Raw genomic sequence first — 21,038 nt, 5'->3', positions numbered from 1 at the left:
CAAATCATTTATAAATTAGAGAAGTAAAAGAGCGGTTTATCTCTTTTACTTTATCTCTCTCTCGTGTGGTTCTCTCTCGGTCTGGTCAGCTTCTCTCCCCGCTCTCGGCCACCGTTCCCGGTCCCTCGCTCACGCTCGCCCCTTCCCACCCGCTCTTGGTCCCCGTTACGGCGCAACTTTCCTCCCTCGCTCCCTACCGCTTCTCGGTCCCCATTCACGGCCGCTTCCCTCCCCCGATCCCGGCCCACCCTCTCTCTCATTTGGCTTGGAAGAGAAGCTAGGGCACAGCTCGGTGGTACACAAGAGAGGGCGACATGGCTCGAATCGATGGTGTACGAAGCTAGGGGCACAAAAAGAGAGAGAGAGAGAGAGAGAGAGTGATTGAGTAGCTTGATATAGCATTACTCATTTGCTTTGTGTATCGTCACAATTAGCCTTTTTTTGTCACTGTTGCATTAGGGTTTTGAGATTGTTGTATTCTCTAGATGTGTCCGATTGATACATGCCCTTATTTTGTAGATGATTTACTCATGTTTTTGTTTTTGGGTTTAAAAACCCCTGCCTGATTTTGCCCAAAAACATAAGTAGCAGAGCACTCTCTCTCTCTCTCTCTCTCTCTCTCTCTCTCTCTCTCTCTCGGTCCTGGCCTCTTCCTGGCCACCGCTCCCAGTCCTCATTCCACCGTCGCCCTCCTTCCAGCTCTTGGTCCCCGTTCAGGCCGCAGCTTTCCTCTCCCGCTCCTAGCCTCTTCCCAGTCCCCGTTCCGGCCGCCGCTTCCCTCTCTGCTCCCGGCCGCCACTCTCGGCCCTCGTTCGGCCATCGCCCCCCTTTCCGTCTCTTGTCCCCGTTCCGGCCGCAGCTTTCCTCCCCCTCTCCTGGTCCCCGTTCTGGCAGCCGCTTTCTTTCCCCACTCCCTGCCGCCGCTCCTGGCCCTCGTTCGGTCGTCGCCCCCCTTCCCCGCTCTTGTAACATTTATCTTGTTGTTACATTTAGGTTTTGTGTTCATGTTCGTGGAGGAAAAGCAGAAATTTTGTGTTCATGTTTGTGTACAAATGCTATCTAAATACAAAAGCTATCTGAGTACAAAAGATTTGAAGGTCCATCTTTGCATATTAAATCAGAGAAATACCATCTCCTTTATATGAGATCTTATTTAAACAAGGAGACAGATTGATGTTGATGGCTGAAGGTTTTCAGAGGAGCAATCCTTGTACATGTTGTCCATGTTGTCCATGACTGAAGTGAAACCCCATAAGAACCCTTGAGAACAAGCAATCTTTGTACATGTTGTCCATGTCTGCCCACTACTTACTGTAAAAAATACATAAGACTCCAAGAATGGCCTTCTATTCTTTGGGGTTCTTCCATTCGGGGATCTCGTCGAAGAAGATGAAGTGGTTAATGTTTATTATTTCCATTCAGCAAGATGAAGTGGTCAAGCACAATTTGGGAAAAAACACACACATTTAGAATGTTAACAGAAGCGTAACAAGGGCATTGAAAAGCAAAAAGACAGCTCTCATCATCGATGATCATCTTTGGCTTCTTATTGAAAAGCAAAAGTTCTCTTAAGGCATGCATGATATGATGTTCCAATGACTATTGTGCAAACATCAACCATGGATTGCTCAAGAGTGGATATGAACAATTTCCAACCTAGAAAAAAAAAACTGTTTCATACTCTAAAATAATTTAGAAGGAAAAATACATAACATATATTGATGACAACTTAGTGATCGCGGTTTACATCAATGCTGAGAAAGAAAGAAAAGAGCTTATCAACCCTCAAAGTTAATAGGGATGACAATTACAATGTCTCCAGCTTATTTCTAATCAATCCTCATCAAAGAATTTTTAACGTCAAATAGCATAAACAACACTTACTATATAGATGTCTAGGCATCTTAAACAACTACCAGTTTGATATTGCACATTCATTTCTCAATCAACTAACACACATCAACATATTACAAAGAAGGAAAGAGAAAATAGTACAACTTTTGTTGTATGCTCTGATAACCCAGAAAAAAAAAATGCAATAGGAATCCATCACCTATCTTATACGCACAATAGGATTGATCTTCTTTTTCTAAAGAAACCATTATTTAGACCTACACAACATGGATGGATAGGGTGCTTCTCTGCTACTTATGTTTTTGGGCAAAAATCGGCAGGGTTTTTAAACCCACAAAAACATGAGTAAATCATCTACAAAATAAGGGCATGTATCAATCGGACACATCTAGAGAATACAACAATCTCAAACCCTAATGCAACAAGTGACAAAAAAGGCTAATTGTGACAAAACACAAGCAAATGAGTAATGCTATATCAAGCGACTCAATCTCTCTCTCTCTCTCTCTCTCTCTTTGTGCCCTAGCTTCTTGTGCACCATCGATTCGGCCGCTGCTCCCCTCTCTTGTGTACCACCGAGCTGTGCCCTAGCTTCTCTTCCAAGCCAAATGAGAGAGAGGTGGGCCGGGATCGGGGAGGGAAGCGGCGCAGGGAATGGGGACCGAGAAGCGGCGGGAGCGGGGAGGAAAGTTGCGCTGAGCGGGGACCAAGAGCGGGGAAGGAGGCGGCAGGCGAGGGACCGGGAGCGGTGGCGAGGCGGGGAGAGAAGCGACCAGGACCGAGAGAGACCACACGAGAGAGAGAGAGAGATAAAGTAAAAGAGATAAAGCAGGCTCTCTTTTACTTCTCTTTTTTAATTTAAAAAGATAAATGATTTGTTATCATCGACCACATCGGTTAGTGTGGTCGGTTCGATGGATCGAGTCGCTGATATAGCATTACTCTAATTATTATGCATTAGCTTTGCTAAATACTTCTTGGCTTATTGGTAGGGTACTCATGTCTTTGCTGAGAAAGTAGTTTTGAACACTAACTCAGGCAAAGTGAGGGCATATATGTGTTTAGATATTCACTTCACATTTATATATATCCCTAACACACGACTTGTCCATATTTCATAAAAAAAAAAAATAATGCATTAACTTAACTATATCATTTGAATCATGGCCCTGGAGCTCATTAGTGCCTAAGTGAGTTCATTTGTAATAAATAAACAAATAAATTTCTACCATGCAATTAAATTAAAAAAATAATGAATTAAATATAATTTTTTTAAAAATATAATAAATTTATTTTTAGGTATATCCAAGGTTAGAAAGCAAAATCATTCAACATCATACATTACATATTCAAAACATATTTCTAATTTCAATTTTAATACTTTTTTATTAAAAAGTGACGAGCTCAGTTCAAAAGATATTGAGATTCAACTTATGTGTTCTCACTTAGTATTGAGTTTGGATTACAAATCCATACTTAAAATAAAAATAAAATAAAATAAAAACTCTAGTAACCACTCATCGAGTGTGTTTCAAAACAGGGACATTGAGGTGCTGTTTGTTTGCAAGGAATGAAATTGATGAGGAATGAGATAGGAATGAAAATAAAGGGGAATGGATAAAGAAAGGGAGAAAACTGTGTTTGGTTGAAGGGTATGAGAGAGTAATTCATTGGGAATGGGAAAAGTAAAAGAGAAAATTTGTGGTAAAAAGACTTTTATACCCTTAATACAAGTTAATAAGGAAAAATATTATGTTAGATAATAATTATCTTTTATAATAAACAATAATTATTTTTTAATTTTAAAATATTTTGACTATTATTATTTTCATTTAACTAAATATTTTACTTTAATTATTATTTATTATTAAAATTATCTACTTAATTATTATTTAAACTAGGTTATTATTTTTAATTATTAGTTATTATTTTTTTACATTAATTATTATTTATTGTTAAATTTATTTATTTAATTATTATTTGAAATAGATTATTATATTTAATTTGTAGTTACTATTATTTCACATTAATTATTATTTATTAAATTATTATTTTATTTATTGGATATTATTATTTCACTTTAATCATTATTTATTATTAGAATTATATATTTAATTAGTATTGAATTAAATTATTATTTTATTTATTAAATAAGAGGGGCAAATGTGGTATTTCACCTCAAAGAGTTTGAGAGGGATGGGCAATCCTTCTTTTTTTTTTTTGGGAGGATTGTTATTCACCTCTTACTCCTCACTCATTCCTTTCTCACTCCTATGCATGATCATCCAAATAAGGCATTGGAATCATCAAGTAATAATTCCCAATTTATGTCTTGCAACCAAACACCCTTGAGATTTTTTTCCACCAAAATTTCTAAATTAGTTGGTTAGGTAGTCATGTTTTTTTTTGTTTGCTATGCCACACTTTCAAAAACCATGCACTGCCACTTCTCATACTGGTCGTTGGCTCAGATTTCTCCCTCGTTAGATCCGCCCATAAAGTCTCAACCAACCCTCACAATCGGTTTGGTCGTTGATACCACACCCTCTCCCATCTAAAATTCCACTTCTACCCTTCTATTCTCCTCCCTTTTGTTATCCCCAAAAAAGTTTCAATTTTGATTTTTGTTTCTAGGGTTTAGACTTTTGTTGAGATCCTTTGCTTCATCCATTTCCAAATTCCTAATACCCCTGACCTACCCTCCTTCACTACCACTTCACCATAAATCCACATCTGATCGCCTAACCCTAACTACTGAGAGAGGAGAGATCCACTGCCATGGAATTCTTGCAGGAAAGCCAAATCCAGGTCATCGGCATCGCCGTCGCCGTGGCTGCGATCGCCGCCGGCGCTGCCTACCTCTATCTCAGCAAGAAACCCAAAGGTTTGACTTTTAATCTGGTTTCATTGTTTTGATGTGTTTTCAGCCCCCTGTTATTGTGATTAGCAAGAATTAGCATGTTAATAGCTTGGATTTTGGTCAAAGTTGGCGGCTTTGTTCTGTTAATTATTGAGCTCATAGTTGTTGGATTCTCACGGTGTTGTTCTTTCATGACTCTATGGAATTGTTTGTATTATTTGTCAAGGTTGTTTGGACCCTGAAAACTTTAGGGAGTTCAAGCTTGTGGATCGGAAGCAGCTAAGCCATAATGTGGCCAAGTTCCGGTTTGGCTTACCCACACCTACTTCTGTGCTGGGTCTTCCCATTGGGCAGCATATCAGTTGCAGGTTGGGTTAGGTTGATTTTCAAGTTTATTGTTGTTTTCTTTAAATTTTGTGTGTTAGTTCTGTGGTGATAGGTGGATTTTGTTTCGATTTGTGTAGAGGAAAGGATGCTGTTGGTGAAGAAGTGATCAAACCTTATACACCAATTACGTTGGATTCAGATGTTGGTTACTTTGAGCTTGTAATAAAGGTATATGATGTTTATTGCAATGTGCAAGTATCACTACTTGAGATGGAGAAATATAGCTAATCATTTGTTTTCGAGCTATAACATATTCTCCAACATTGGGGTTTGTTGTTGGTGCGGGGAATATATCGGTACTTTGTTGCTGCCTTCCATTGCTGAATTCCAATATCTTCTAATGTGTAGATGTATCCTCAAGGAAGGATGTCTCATCATTTCCGCGAGCTGCGTGTTGGTGACTTCTTGTCCGTAAAGGGCCCTAAGGCAAGAAATTCTTTCTTCCGTTTCGAAATCGATGATGCATGTCATGACACTTCATATTATGATGCATGGCCTATATGTGAATCAAACATACCTAACTCTTCCATTCTGTGTATAGTTTATATTTTGAAGAACTTAGATGTTGGTTGAATTGCAATCAGCAAAATAAATCAAGACGAAAAATTACTCTCTGTACTAATCATCTTTTTTTTGCCCAGTTTTTCTTATGTAGATAAACTATTTTAAGGATGCATGTACACTGGTTAGGAAAACTAGATCTCTGTTGCAGATTTGGTCTTGTGCGAGATGTTTGCAGTCCTGATTATTGGAATGCTTTTTATAATGCCACGCAAGCTATGTGTTGTATTTCAAAGTTCAAACTGATTGCCAAGAAGAAAAGAAAAGGAAAAAACTTGAATCAATTTACAAACACATCTTCCTAGGAACCTCTCATCTGAATAAAATATAGGCGTTTCTAAACCCTGAATTCATAACATAACTGTCAAAAATACATTACTTTAAGCATAGTTGTTTTGTATGTTAGCACCTTTATGAAAGAACAATTTTACATAATGGTAAGTCTTGTGATTATCTCTTTCTGTTTCTTTTACGTTTCTTTTTTTTTCAGGGTCGATTTAAATATCAACCAGGACAAGTAAGAGCATTTGGAATGCTTGCTGGAGGGTCTGGCATTACTCCTATGTTTCAAGTAACTTCTACACGTGCTCCATCATTCAAGTGTAAAAAATCTACATAGCTGTTCTTTTGATGGTGTTATTGCGTAATACCTTCTTGTGTTGGTTGGTAGGTTGCCAGGGCTATATTGGAGAACCCAAATGACGCTACTAAAGTTCATCTTATCTATGCAAATGTTACATATGATGATATCCTTGTGAAGGTATTTAAGTTCTGCCACCAGTTGGTCTTAGGAAAATTAGGGGTCTTATGGATTGTTTATCCAGTGTTATGAACTGCTCTAAATTATTTGGCCCCTTTTAGGAATTTTTTTTAAAATTTGTAGTTAGTGCATATTACCATTTTTTTCCCTGAAAGTAATAAATAAATTGTTTTTCTTACATTTAGGAAGAGCTAGATGGGCTTGCCACCAACTATCCCAATCGCTTCAAGGTGTACTATGTGCTAAATCAGGTATAGTATTCCATTACCAACATGGTCCATGCTCGAATATTTGTCTCTTGAAGCTTTTTTTTGTATGTGGATGGCATGCTTCTTACGTTAAAACATGGTTGTTGATCAAGTTCTTGCATGTATGCTATCTGATTATGATGTTTCCCTAATCACTGCACATTGTTTCCACTGTATTTACTGTTTGAGACTGGTCTAATTCTTGTTCTCATTCCAAATGAGTATGGTTGGTAAAGAATGATTAATTCTTGTTCTCTCAAAATGTTTGTTCAGCCACCTGAAAACTGGGAAGGTGGGGTTGGTTTTGTGTCAAAGGAGATGATTCAAGCTCACTGCCCAGCTCCTGCCTCTGATATTCAGGTTTGCCCAATGCCAATAATGATCACATTTTACTATATTAATTCAAACCCTTTGTCTTAGGCATTTGAAACCTTTTTGAAGTTAATATTTTTGCATTAATGACAGATTCTCCGGTGCGGACCTCCTCCCATGAACAAGGCCATGGGCGCGCACCTTGATGATCTTAGTTATTCAAAGAGATGCAGTTCCAGTTCTAATCCTTCATAATCTCCAAATCTCATAAGCTATTGAACAAGACCGAAAGATTCTTGTATTTGCATGCCATTCAACTTTCATTAGCTTGTCAAGACTCAACCTTTTGTTGTTTTTGCCTGTAATGTACTTTTTTGTATTCGAGGTTTCTCTCGATGAAAATGGTTTGTACCACATCTCTGTGTATCTTGCAATCAGGAAGCTAATACTTGGAAGAATTAAATTGAATAAGAACCAAGTTAAAGTTGCAGGCAATTACATGTTACCATTTTCATCCATCTTTAAGCCATATTTATATATATATATATTAGTAACATCTTATTAGTTATTTCCACTCTTAAAAATAGTTGCATTAGTGGATGGATAATTCATAATTGATCCTTTTGTCTGTTCTTCCCTTTGCTGTGGTCCAAGAATAGGCTTTTCTGTGTGAAGGGAACTGATGATCTTTGCCAGGCTATGCCACGTGAAGTGCACGTCTATACCTCTTCTGGGTCCTACTCAATTTCACTTCACTAATATATATCTTAAAAGCCATTCAAATTCTCAACAATCATAGAAAAAATTAATGAAGTAATATTGCATGTAAGCACATGTAGCAACAGTAGAATAAAATTATGTTAGAAGTATTTTTGCATGCAAGCACATGGAAAAACAGTGGAACAGAGGATCTCCTGCTAAGTTTCAAATACATAACTACTACACTGACTAGAGAGATTGCAACCCAAAATGAATGCATTGTGGGGTTGTTTCTCAGAGCTACCACATATGTGGGAAATTTTGGGATTGTTTATTTTGTAAACTAGTACTTAATGGTTTTGGTCCATCATGATTATATATGGTTGTCATTTGTGACTATAAATGAAGCTTTTAATGCCATCTTCATTACATGTCCCCATATCCTTTTCCAATTATTTCACAGTAATACCATTATGTAATTTTAACTAGAAAAAGAGTTAGAAAAAAATGGCTGGCCTGAGGCTTCATCAAGGAGCCATGTCTCAAGCATAGACATGGATTGAAGCTCTGAATCCTTCTCAAATGAGATCAATGACCCAAAGCCTTCATTTCCAATGCTATGTTCCTGTTGCATTGCTTGAGTATTATTAATTGCAGGGGACCTCTTCCATCCTTCCAAAAGCCTTGATATGTTCTGTGCACTTGAAGCATATGATGATGAATATGAATTACTTGTCTCAGTGTTCAACCCTTTGAATGTGAGATCATTTGAAGTTGAGCTCTGACTTTTGAACTTCAGATGAACTCATCTTCATCTTCTTCTTCAGGTGTGTGTTCCAGTAGTTCTTGATATCATTGTCTGTTCTTTTGTGGAAGATAAGAAGCTATGGCTGCCCACCTGTTTCACAGAAAACAGGGAATGATTTCCAAACTGAAAAAGACTTTTTAATGTTTGTAAATGAAAACACACCTGTTTCCTAACAGAGCTTGAAGATGAATGATCATTCTCTCTTCATGAGGTGTGAAGTTGCCTCTCTTGATCCCTGGCCTCAGATAATTAGTCCATCTCAATCTACAACTCTTACTGCATCTCATCAAACCTTTAAAAAAATTAAACACACACACACACACACACACACACACACAACTATGTTAATGAATGAACTGCCAAACAAACAGAACAAAAAATGAAAACAGAGAAATGGAGTTTGATTACCAGTGTTTGTTGGGACAGATCTCTCAGTTCCCAGGGCCATTCTCTTGGATGTAAGACACTAAGATGATGTCCTCCTCTGGAGTCCATGGTCCTTTCTTGATTCCAAGCTTGTCACAACAAGGAGGTCTCCCCATTACCTCTTCTTCTTTTGCTCTCTCTCTCTCTCTCTCTCTCTGTTTCTCAAGCTTTACTTTTCTTTTTCTGATAAACTTGTGTGAGTGCTTGATCATATATAGCATGGGCTAGAAGAGAAAATAAGTTTATCATCTACCTCTCTGACTCATTTGCTTCTCATATGAGCCTGATCAGATAAAAAAAAATTTAAAAAAAATTAAAAATCAAGATGTACTGTTGCTAGTGGAATGTATAATAGTTGAACTGTTTAATATCATATTTTAAATTTAAATAGTACATGTATTAATTGATTGGTTCAATTTTTATCTTGGCTTAACTGGGTTTGGCCAAACTGCCGACTAAACTATAACTATTACTATTTACACCGAACTATTTAGAATAGAATCATAACTTTTTAAAAGAAACTTTTAAAGTTCTTGTTGAAATTCTTAAAAATTTAAAATCAAACCGAAACCAAATTTGATGAACAAACACCGAATCAGGACTAAAACCATCTTGAAACAAAAACTTTATAGCTACGAATTTATTTTGATCTTAAAGTTTATAAAACCGAAACATCAGTTTATAATTGAAACTGAAATGAAATTAAATCAGGGTGGTAATTTTTATCACCATTTTTACAAGGTCATACATATGAATGTATAAGTTTAGGTTTTCTTGTGCATTCTTACAGTACTTGTGTACTTAGACTTTTCTTTTAATAGAAGTGTTTGAAATTTATACAAAATAATGTGTAATTTTATGTGATGTTTAAGGGCATATTTATGAAACTAAATATAAATATATATGGATTTATGGAAGGACACGTACATAAGTTGTGTGCCATTTGTCAAGATCTTTGAAATCAGATGCATGAATGAATGGATTTGTCCTTCAGAACTTATTTGATTGACCAATTGATGCAAGTTATGTCACAGGGACAAATCATTTAGCCATAAATATTTGTTACTTTTTCTTCCTTTTTACAGGGAATAGGAATTTCATGATGGTTAAATTGCGTAAAAAAAAGTTGTAAAGCTATTAACTTTACAGGTTAATGGACTAAACTAAAAACAAAGAATAAGGATAAAGAGAATACAATCTTAGAATCAAAGATAAAGAGAATACAATCTTATCTTGGATTAATGTTGATATTTTAACTCATAAGTCATGAAATGAGAAAGAATTTTATCGCTTAGATGTATTTTTTTTTAATATAAATTTTTTAGTACTTAAAATAGATTTTATTTATTTATATAGTAGTCGACAAGGTGAGACTGCACGGATAAATTATCATTGTTTTTGTACATATGCTCTTAACTGTTATATTGTATTTGTGTTTATTCATTTATTAAAAGAATTATTTACATAATAAGGTCCAAGGTACTAATGAATGCCAATTTTTGTGTGCAAAGAATCTAATTATATCTTCAATTAAAACATTTATTTTACCACACTCAAATGTATGTAAGCTTGCCAAACTATGGATTTTCATATTAATTTCTAAATAACATAAGAGAAATTTGAATATCAACATACATGTGCTAGTGAGTCCTTGTTGTACCTATGTCAACTGTTGCATTTAGTAATGTTATACGTGCAAATTGGACTTCTTAAATAGATTTATAAAATCAGTACTAACCAAGGTCATTTAACATATAGTAAGCCACCGATAGAATCAAATTTGTTATAGTATAAGTTTATTTTGTAAGTTTATTTTTTGAGATTTCATTTGTCATCTCTTGAAGAAAATAGAATTTGTTTATATGAATCATTTTATCATATATATTATTGAATAATTTTTTAACAAAATATGGACAAACCCCAAGTATCAGAAACCACCATTAAGATCACTATTAAATCTTGAGCATAAGATCTTTGAATGTCTCTCTTGATTTTTAGAATATGACCAATCACTGCTAGACTATGATTTTCGTACTCATTGGATATTTATATAACTGATTTAATAAATAAAATCATATGATTAATTTATAGGAAAAATTACTTATAAGTCCTTGAGAAGTTTCAAACTTCCACTGCAGTTTCTCTGACTTTTTTATTTTCCATTAGATCCCTCCTTTTTAAGCCAACTTCTTTTTAGTCCCTACCGTTTAGTCCGTTACGTTAGTGGCATGTGAAAAGTCTGAAATGCTCATTACTTTTGAGTGAAAAAGTTGGTGGAGTTTTCCCACCAAGTCATGTCACATTAATTAGTCAGAAAAGTTGGTGGAGTTTTTCCCAGCAAGTCATCTCACATTAAATATTTTCAGAGACTTTTTCCTTTTCTTCTCCTCCTTCTTCTTCTCATATTTCTTCAACATCTTATTTTTCTTCTTGCTTTGGGTTGGTGGAGGAAACTGTGAACAAGTAAGTTCTTTTTTTTCCTTTTGTTTTTCTACTTCTTCTTCTTATTTTTCACCATTTTCTTAGTTGTGGGTGGAATCCTACATTGTATGTGTAATGTCCAACGTTGACACTTTGACCATGTTGACTTGGATTGCTGATTTTTTTTGTTTAGACGGTGGAGCCCACCACTGGCATTTTTTCTCTTCCCCATGTCTCTGCCTCAGCTTTCCCGTGACCCTGTTTGGTTTCCCGTGAGCTGCGAGTCTTGTCAAGCAGTGGTGGTGGAGCTCTTAAGGGGAGAGCAGCCTCTTCTCCTTGATCTTCTCCTTTTCCTTGGGAGCTTGTTTCTCTTCGGCAGAAGGCTAGAGCTCGGGCTTGGAGGAGATTCCTTTCACTGGCTAGAATAGAGGTAGGATGCTTGCTCTTGTGTTTTGATGATGATTTTGATCTTTTGGATGTTATGTATTCAGTTGGTTAGCTTCTTGTGGTATTCCTCCTGAAGATTTATATAAGCACATTTATATTTAAACCCAAAGCCTGCGTTCATGTTGTAAGTGGGTAGATTTTCTACACATTCATGCTTGTTCCTGTGGCTTTAATGTGTGTTATAAGTGATCATTAGAGCTTAAACACTTTCTTTAATCCTTGGTTTAATCATTTTGTTAGTGCTATGCTCACATGTGTTTATGCATGAGAGTGTGTGATCCTGGTGATTTGGTTGGTTTGGAAGCATGGTTGATGTGTTGAATCTGTCTTTTGCCACTTGTAGAAAATATATGCTTTTGTTTACACTTAGTGGTGCTGGTATTTCCTGCAGCTTCGTTGGGTGATATTGATTAGATTTGTGTTAACTTAACCTTAATGATGTTTTTATTTCCTCTTTGGTGGTAGTCAAGCTGGTCAGCATGTGAGTTGGTTGCCTAAGACCTTGACTTTTAGTATTTAATGCTTTAAAACCTTCTAGACCTTAATTACTTTAACATAGATCATTTTGGCATTAACTTAACATCTAGACCTGGCCATTACCAACACCCTTGTAGGCATGCTTTCTGAAGTTCTTATTTGCTTAATGTTTACAACTATAGTTCTGTAAATTTGTGAGGCTTCCAGAATCATGGTTGTCATGTTTTTGTTCATCTTATACCTGTGTGAGTGTATATTTATAGTTAGATTTATACTTTCAGTTATATTTTGTTAGTTGGTATTCTAATTGCCATCCTTGAACCTTGCATACCAGGTTATTATTTTTACACATAGGTATTTGTTTGTGTTTGACTTACCCTGCCATGATTGTAAATTCTTCCTCCGGGGCCTTAGTTGTAGTAGGCCCGGCCCAAGACTTAATTCTAAGTAAAGCTTTTGTTGGTTAGATTTTGTAGCAAGCCCTAGTTCGCTGGACTTGGTGAACCCGACTCTGTAGCTCGGAGCCAGGTAGGCTCTCGCACTCGCAAATTCCGATAATTATTATGTATTTAAGTTATTTCATTATTTTTAAATTTTATTTAATTATTTATTTACTTACTTGTCATTTATTTATTTATTTATTTAATTGTTCTATTTATTCAGTATTTTCTCTGTCTGTATTTCATATTTCTGCGGTTTTTAATACATCTTCATTCCTGGCTCGCCCAGCTAGGAGGAGTAAGTCCTAGGCATGTGCACATGTTTTCTGTAGTAGCGCTACCCCCTGACTACGGTCGAAGATCCGGCTTCGGCTGTTGATATTCTGTTCTGTTCTGTTCTGACTTCACAGTCGATGATCCAGCCTTGCGCTGTTGAATTCTGTTATTAGCCAGGGAGATGTACATGACTGTATTTGCGTGTTTTCCATATTTTTGGATTATTTCTGTATTCTGTGTGTTTTCTGTATTCATGTATGAATTATGATATAGTATTCTACAATATCTGCTTTATCTGTTGTTTCTGCGATCCTACTAGGCCCTTGTGGCTCATACACTCTGTGAACTCTGTCCTCGCAGGAGAAGATCAAGTCTAGGATCGGGGGGCGGGTGTCTGGGAGTGTATTTTTCGCTATTATCAGTATCTCTGTAGTACACTTTTCTGTGAGTGTAAGGCTTGTATTCTGACCGTATTTATGTTTTGAAAACTATTGGGTTCGTCCTTGTATTCTGTAGGGATGCTAAAGCCCGTACTTGTAATTTTTCAGTTTCCAGTATCCTATTTGTGCTTCTGTATTACTATTTATATTTTACTTGTTAGGGTTGACTCTGACCAGGTCAAATCCGAGGCCTGGCACCCAGTGGGACCCAGTCCCATTGGATGCTGTTGATCTGTCCGCGGGCCCGGCTGTGGGGCTGGGGCGTGACAGTATGTTTCATCATGTAGGTTTTTGAAATTTCATGTAGATTTTATCATTAATGAAAACTTTATGTGCCTTGACGCGATAAGGAGAAGGATGTGTGCTTCAATTCACAGTCTTAAGCTCATGGAAAACAGTTATGGGTGAGATATGTGAGCGTTGGACACTTGAAGTTTCTCAAGTAAGAGTGAAGTTCGTGACGCCTGACGCATACAAAACGCTTTGCCCAATTAAGTCGAATGCGGACTTTCAACATATGTGTCATATATACCATATTTTCAATAAATTTGTCGTGGACATCACTGTCGAAGAAGTGAGTGGGTCCGGGGACAGAAACTCAGGCTCTTTGACCCTATCATAATACAACAATGACTGCTAGTGTTGGTTTCTTTTAATTTATGTGTTCATGTGTATTTCTAACATTTCTTGTTTATAATTACCACTTCCTGTGTATTATTAGTTTTTCATGTGTATTGTTTAATGGTTCATGTGTATTTTGTGTTATGTATTGCCCCACAAGGAGTCCTTTTCAGACAGCATGAATGTTGATATCAAGACTTTTTTCTCCCAACATCCTCCTGCTGTGGCGCTTAGTATTGCTGGGTGTCTAAGGTGGAAAAGAATCGAGTCGCATGGTATTAATTTCCGTGATTTACATTGTAGTAGTTACTATCAGTCTAGACATAATTGTCGATCATGTAATGCCGTAATAGCGGACTAAGCAGTCTATGCATAATGCAAGTGGGGTTTATTTCTACTTTTTTTCTTACAACAAAAGGTTTATGTGTAATATTATCTTGAACTGTATATGTTTTGTTGTTGTTGTGTATTACCTACATTCCATGTTCATTATATATGTTTCCTGTGTAATATCTATGTTTCATGTGTATTATCTATGTTTCATGTATATTATGTATGTTTCATGGGTATTACCTATGCTTTATGTGTATTATTTACATTTCATGTGATTTATTTTTATTTTGTTGTTTAGCGCTTCATGTTAGTGTGCATTATATGACTTTCTTGTGTAACATTCGGATTCGTATACAAATGTTGTCATTTATAAACAGAAAAAAAAAAATAAAAGTATTTATACTATTGTTTACGACCATACATTAGGTGCAAACGTAGGTGGGGCGTTTAAGTCCACCATTTTATCATACCTCACAGACCCACCTTGACGAAGATGTTATCTTCCTTTATAGCATCGGTCTCCTAACTGTCAGCACCCTCTCGCCCAGCAAAGCCCTCTTATTGGGGAGCCATCTGTACGGGTGCAGCGACCTCCTTTGTTGCAGCGTTCTCATCCCCAACAACATCCTTCTCATCTGCAATAGGAATAATTTTCTCCGCATACCGTCAATGAGTATCCATGCGACATAACGGAGCCGTAGGAATGGGACGTCCGATTGAGGTATGTCCAATGTTTCCCTGTTCAAAAGTTACCCTATATAGCGCACGCAAAATACATGACAGTCAACACTTCTAGAATCTTGCTGGGGATAGTCCCATATATGACATCCTCCATTATCTCTAATAACTATTCTGCAGTGAATTACAGTTTTTGCATAACAAGCGACGAGGGCCGCGTGACAACAACACACTTCTTAAAAGCCAGGAGATTCCTCAAAAATTCTCTTCGTCACTAGCTAGCATAAGTTTTAAGAACTACAAAGCAAACACACAACAAATACAATGTCGTCTGTATATCATATACAGCTAATATATAATATACACATAAAAATGAAACATTACACATTAATTACATTTTATAAACAAGAAGCATGGATTCTACATAGGACACGATCAATATACACATGAACCAAGGATTCTAGACAGGAAGCTAGAATTATACACAAGAAGCAAGGATTCTACACATGAAGCTTATATATTACACAAATACTGGGTATTAAACACATAAAACTATTACAATACACATGAAACAACTCATTACACAAAATTAGCAAACATTTTTACACGAGAAAAAGATGGCACACTTATATGTTTTTCCTTTGGTCGATTTCAATAGCGGGAATAAAGACGCGGTCTTTATGAAACTAGTCTCCCCGTAACACATTATATGAGGTGACTGTCCCAATCGAGTTTTTTCACACTGCTAATCACCTCATAGAACTAGATGATTAGGGCAATGGCGCAACCTTTCATGTAGCGTGCGGTGGTGTACTTTCCTTTACACCGAAGTTGCACATGGGTGGCTGTTGTATACTCGTACTCATCACTACAATTATGACTAAACTGTATGACATCATTACACATGAGTTAATAAAAATACACATAAAACACATATTCTACACATGAAAGTTATTTGTTACACAGGAAACGTTAAATAAACACACGAAAACCTAATGTTTAAACAGGAAACGTTAAACCTACATATGAAGGGATAATAATACACAGATGTTTCATAAACTCTGATTAATATAAAAAATCCATACCATACAAAGGAAAAAATTACCTGTCAACAGGGGTGTTCAGGTAGATCGAGATGGCTGCTTGTTCGATTTGGTTCAGCCTACCGAAACCTGCATAGTTCTTCTTCTTTGGGAGGAAACCTATTCCGGACTTCTTTTGAATCTTACGGTAGACCTAACCCTCTACTAGACCCTTGTATGGTAGCAGTGCAAGCGCCTCGCCTTCTGGTTTATTGTTTCTCAAACCGCTGAGAGACTCAAGTAGAACATGATCATAGATATATATAATTAATTTTTGAAACTCAATGTCAGATGGTATGCCTGGGAAGTTTTGAAACTTTCAGAATCTATAATTAATTTTCCCTATACAAAATATTGTTGCAATCACAGAAAATGATTGTAGATATATATAATTATCTAAAATTTGCATTATTTTAGGGCTATATTGACATCAGTTTTAGTTGACATTATTAGAGTGTTTTTTTTCCCTAAATGTTTATTTTTAATTTTTTAATAAAAAAATCTAGTTTTTATTAATTTTTATATCATGTTGGTAAACTAATTTTACAAATAATTTCAAAATATGAAAGGGAAATAAAAGAAATATCAATCAGTCAATAACTAAAAATAAAAAACTTTTATTTGAGTTTTTTAACTTGAGAGGTATAACTCAAGTTAAAAAAATAAGTGACAATTAAAGTAAAAAAAGGAAAGTTTATTCTTAAATAAGTGTCAATTAAAAAAAATAATAAGATTTTAATTTTTATTCCAAACTCTAATCTAATTTTAATTAAAAAATTATAATTCATAGCCAATTTCATCATTGTTCAAAATGAGAAAAGATTGTTGCAGAGAAGAGAATCAATAAAATAATAATTAAGGGTGTTTTTTTTTTGTAAAAAAGTATTTTATTGTTCAGAGGGCAAAAATATCATTTCAAGAACATGGGTTTGTGTTTCTCCACTTAGGGGTAATCAAGTAATTTTTCAATACCATTTAACCTCATGTTTAACATCGTTTGAGGAATATAGATTAAAAGTAAAGAAGAATAACCCAATAAAAGAGGGACCTTGAAGGAAAGTGTAAACTTTGAGGGATTTATTGTGAAAATGTAAATTTTATGGGGATTTTTTTGAATACTTTCCGTCAGAATTTATATAAGGGAAAATTACATGTCACCCCTCGTAATTTTTCAAAACTTCCCAAAAACCCCTCCTACTTTTACACACCACGGAAGCCCTTCCGTTAGTGTTTAACTTCCCTTTTACCCCCTACCGTTCACTTCAAATGGGTCCATGTTGTGAAATTCCATTTTTGGCCCACGAAAATGGTGGGAAAGGAAAGCGCCAAATCACATCATGTTCAACCTTTTGAAGGGCTTTCTGCTTGGTTTCTGATAGACAATGCCAAGGAGTTACATTACATCTTGTTATTCTCCTCATTATCATACCCGAAATATATAAATCGGTTTCTCGAGCAGAAAAATGAAATTGATTTCCATCGGATTGGTCAAGTGCACTTCATCTTCAAATGAGTCGTAGTCGATTTTTATTGTCGAGGCGAGCATGTGCCATTGTCGTCTTCTCGTTTATGGTTGTAAAGTTGTATTACGACGAGAAGAACGATGAATTACGACGAGTTCATTTCGTTGTAAAGTTCTTCTCGTTTATGGTTATCTATTTGTATATTTTTAAATAATGTTTAACTATTTGCTATTATCCGTTTAAATATTTTTACTAATATGTTTAATAATTGTCATATCCGTTTAATACTTCTCATCTCCGTTTAACATTATCTTTACATGTATAACTATTCATAAAGCGTGTAAATTCTCAAAGTCTCTGCGTAAAGCGGTGATCTTTTTCGTTTGATCCGAATTGTTGGCATGTGGCACGTGGCGAGTGGCGAGGTTATGGTATCCCGTGCGTAAGAATTAATGACGGCATTAATTCTTATGCAGCGGTAACATAAATTTCCGAACACCCGTTCGTTCTCATCGATCGATGTCGACACTGTCTGCGTTTAACTTTTTTCTCGGATCTGAAGAGTCGACTGCTTGTGGACTTCACACCATAAATAACCAGGAAGAACCCTCCCCATGGACAACCACTCCTCGTCGTCCTCATCATCCTCCTCCTCCTCCTCCTCCTCCTCTTCCTCCCTCTTCCCATGGACAACCACTCTATCCGAGAAAGGATGTTTCAGTGAGCCTTCTTCCTTATCTTGAGAATCAATTAGCCGTAATCATCGAACTAGTTAAACTATCTTTTTCTCGCCCTAGTCGAAGTCCTCTCATAATTGCTCGAATGCGGAGGATTCTCCGGAGGTGGATGACGGGAAAGCAATTAAGAGAGCATTTCGACTTGGGTATGAAAAGAAAGTTTTTCACATATTGCGTGATTGCGGAGGATTCTCAGAGGAGGGAGATCGTGAAACATCCTTTAAGACGAGGTTGACATTTACCACTGAGACTTTCACGTTAGCGTTTAAGAAAATGACGTCGATGTACAACTCATTACGTTACGTGTTTAACTATCGGGATCGTCGTTTAAGTCCTACCATGACACATTGATTAATAGTCGTTTTTCATGAATGTGTGTTGTTTAACCTTTTTAATGTTGTACGTTTTGCGAGGTTCAAGTTGATGCGCTTGTTATGCAGACACTGTGAGCATTCGAATGTACTGCGACACTTGTTTCGTTATACGAGGGTCGAGTCGTGAGTGTCCAAAGTCCGAGCGGACGTCAGTAAATGTCGTAAATGTCAGTAAATCTTTGTAAATGTTGTAAATGTTGTAAATCTTTGTAAATGTTGTAAATGTTGTAAATCTTTTTATAAATAAAAGCGAAACAATCGTGATTTGATCGTGAACTTACGAAATTTAAGCAGAGACCTAGTAAAAAACAATGTGGGAAACAAAAAGACGTCATTGTAAACAATAGAAAAAGTTAAACAATACTCAAGTTACTCTTTAAACAACGACAAACGGTGTTTAAGAAAATACGTAAATATGTTTAAACGAGTGACCCGGGAGGTACCCATCTAGCAACGCGTTGTCGATGAAAAGCATTCAATTTAAACAATAACATATTATTTACATGATATAGACTTTTAGTTAAGCAGCTAACCCGTTATTTTTAAACACTATATGTATCTGTTTAAACATAAAAAGCTCGACGCTTTACACGGAGACTCATGTTGAGTTGAGAACTTTCATCTGAACGATGACAACATGTCTTCCTCGCGACAATGACATATATTTCCCTTTTTGCCCTTGGGATGGAGGGAAAAATACCGCCCAATCACATCACGTCTAATCTAACCTCTATGCATACAATCGCAGACTTTTTTTGTTTGCGATGACTCGCTCTGTTTGTACTTTACATCTTCTACTTCTTCTTCGTCGCCTTCGCTTTTGTTCTTCATTTCATTTGGTTTATACGATTTGGTTTTTCGACCGATATATTATGGAGAGTTTTTGTGGTATGCTAGATTCAACGGGGAGGGAAGAGTGCTAATGTTCACGGCTCGCACTTCTTGGGAATTGGTGTTAGATGAGATATGTGGCGATGGGGTCCTCGAGTTTCTCTTGTCAGGTTAAGTTCATCACACCGGATGGATATAAAAGCGGTTTGCCCAATAGAAAAGCGATGTTGACTTCCATCGGATGTGTCACGTCCACTCCATCTTCAAATGTGTCAGTAGTTGATCTTGTCGTCGAGAGCGTAAAAATGTGCCATTGCCGAATCCTAATGAAAACGAGGTTTTACTCGTTGTAAGTTCCTTTTCTTTTAATTATTTCAGGTTGTCCGGGGTCATTATTGTTTAAATATGTCCATCATCGGTTAACATATTAGTACTAGTCCTTTACGTTATTAGTTAATTGTTTAAGTATTTAATTTAACGCTTTAACTATTGTCATTATCGCTTAAACATTATATTCTCCAGCTTAACATATTGATCTTTTTCATTTCGATCGAAGTGTTGGCAGAATTCGGATTCTGCAGTGCTCCCATTCATCCCCATGGTGACCCTGACGGTGTGGGATGTCTTCCTTCCTCGTCAGATCATTCTGAAGTGTTGTCGTTGGATATTGGTCAACGTTTTGACGGTGTCGAACATTTCAGGGATGTACTTCGAAATCATGCAATCAAAAGGAATTTTGACTTCAAATTCATAAAGAACGAAAAACATCGGGTGACTGTGGAATGCGCTGCCGATGGTTGTCGTTGGCACCTTCATGCATCAAAAGAGTATAACAAAAATACTTTCAGAATCAAGACAATCAACCCGTCACACACTTGCGGTGGTGGCATAGGGTTCAAGGTCACATCCGAAAGCGTCCCAAAAATGGGTTAGCGCATCGAGTGATTGAAGCTCAGGACCGTCCCTGTATGCAAGGCCATCGACATTCGATGAGGACATGTTATGGAACATGGTGTCCACATACCATACAAGCGAGCTTGGTTGGGAAAAAGAGCATGCGGGTGGTCCTCGCCAGCGATGACATCTCCGGCTATGATCGTTTGCTTTGGTATGTGGATAAGGTGGGTCGAGACAACCCTTGCAGGCAGTTGCGATCGTGGAGAGAGCGTGATCGTTTTAAAGCGTGCATTCTTTTCTTTCAGTAGCGTGTATTGTGGGATTCAAGAGGGCTTGCGGAGCCGCTGCTTTCTCGATGGTACCCACCCTCCTTGGAAAATATCGAGGGTACACTCATCGGGTGCGGGGAAAGATGGTAACAATGGTTTTTCCGTGCGCCTTCAGAGTATAGTCGACAACGAGACCCGATGCCAATTGGACTTGGTTCATATCTAAGTCGCGATGCCTTATCACGAGGGTGGAGATTATCATGAGATAATTACCTTCGTGCTCGGACGGTCGAGGGCCTTGTGAGCGCAATGCGAGAGTCTTCCCTTCTTCGCCACG

At 36.8% G+C, this 21,038-nt stretch overlaps 1 protein-coding gene, 1 long non-coding RNA gene and 1 pseudogene across 3 annotated transcripts; 2 read left to right on the top strand and 1 right to left on the bottom strand.

Annotated features, from left to right (window-relative positions):
- The first annotated feature begins 4,362 nt into the window (after window positions 1–4,362).
- Window positions 4,363–7,498, top strand: LOC120265849 (NADH--cytochrome b5 reductase 1-like). Its single transcript, XM_039273823.1, is given in 10 exon segments — window positions 4,363–4,738; window positions 4,941–5,082; window positions 5,179–5,269; window positions 5,450–5,527; window positions 6,153–6,233; window positions 6,333–6,422; window positions 6,608–6,673; window positions 6,944–7,030; window positions 7,136–7,202; window positions 7,205–7,498. Coding segments are annotated over 10 exon segments (831 nt in total). The 5' UTR covers window positions 4,363–4,632; the 3' UTR covers window positions 7,228–7,498.
- A 329-nt stretch (window positions 7,499–7,827) lies between these two features.
- LOC120265510 lies at window positions 7,828–9,215 on the bottom strand (annotated as a pseudogene).
- Window positions 9,216–11,670: 2,455 nt separating this feature from the next.
- LOC120265739 lies at window positions 11,671–14,434 on the top strand. Of its 2 annotated transcripts, XR_005537727.1 has the most exons (4): window positions 11,671–11,766; window positions 12,728–12,788; window positions 13,337–13,699; window positions 13,794–14,434. It is a non-coding gene; the product is annotated as an uncharacterized LOC120265739 (long non-coding RNA). The 2 variants fall into 2 exon arrangements; XR_005537728.1 differs by lacking the exon at window positions 12,728–12,788 and having other exon boundaries at window positions 11,698–11,766.
- Window positions 14,435–21,038: the final 6,604 nt, after the last annotated feature.

Source organism: Dioscorea cayenensis, chromosome 7, assembly GCF_009730915.1.
Source record: "Dioscorea cayenensis subsp. rotundata cultivar TDr96_F1 chromosome 7, TDr96_F1_v2_PseudoChromosome.rev07_lg8_w22 25.fasta, whole genome shotgun sequence".
Lineage (NCBI taxonomy): Eukaryota > Viridiplantae > Streptophyta > Magnoliopsida > Dioscoreales > Dioscoreaceae > Dioscorea > Dioscorea cayenensis.
The sequence above is the reverse complement of the archived record's forward strand: the minus strand, read 5'-3'. Positions and strand labels throughout refer to the sequence as shown.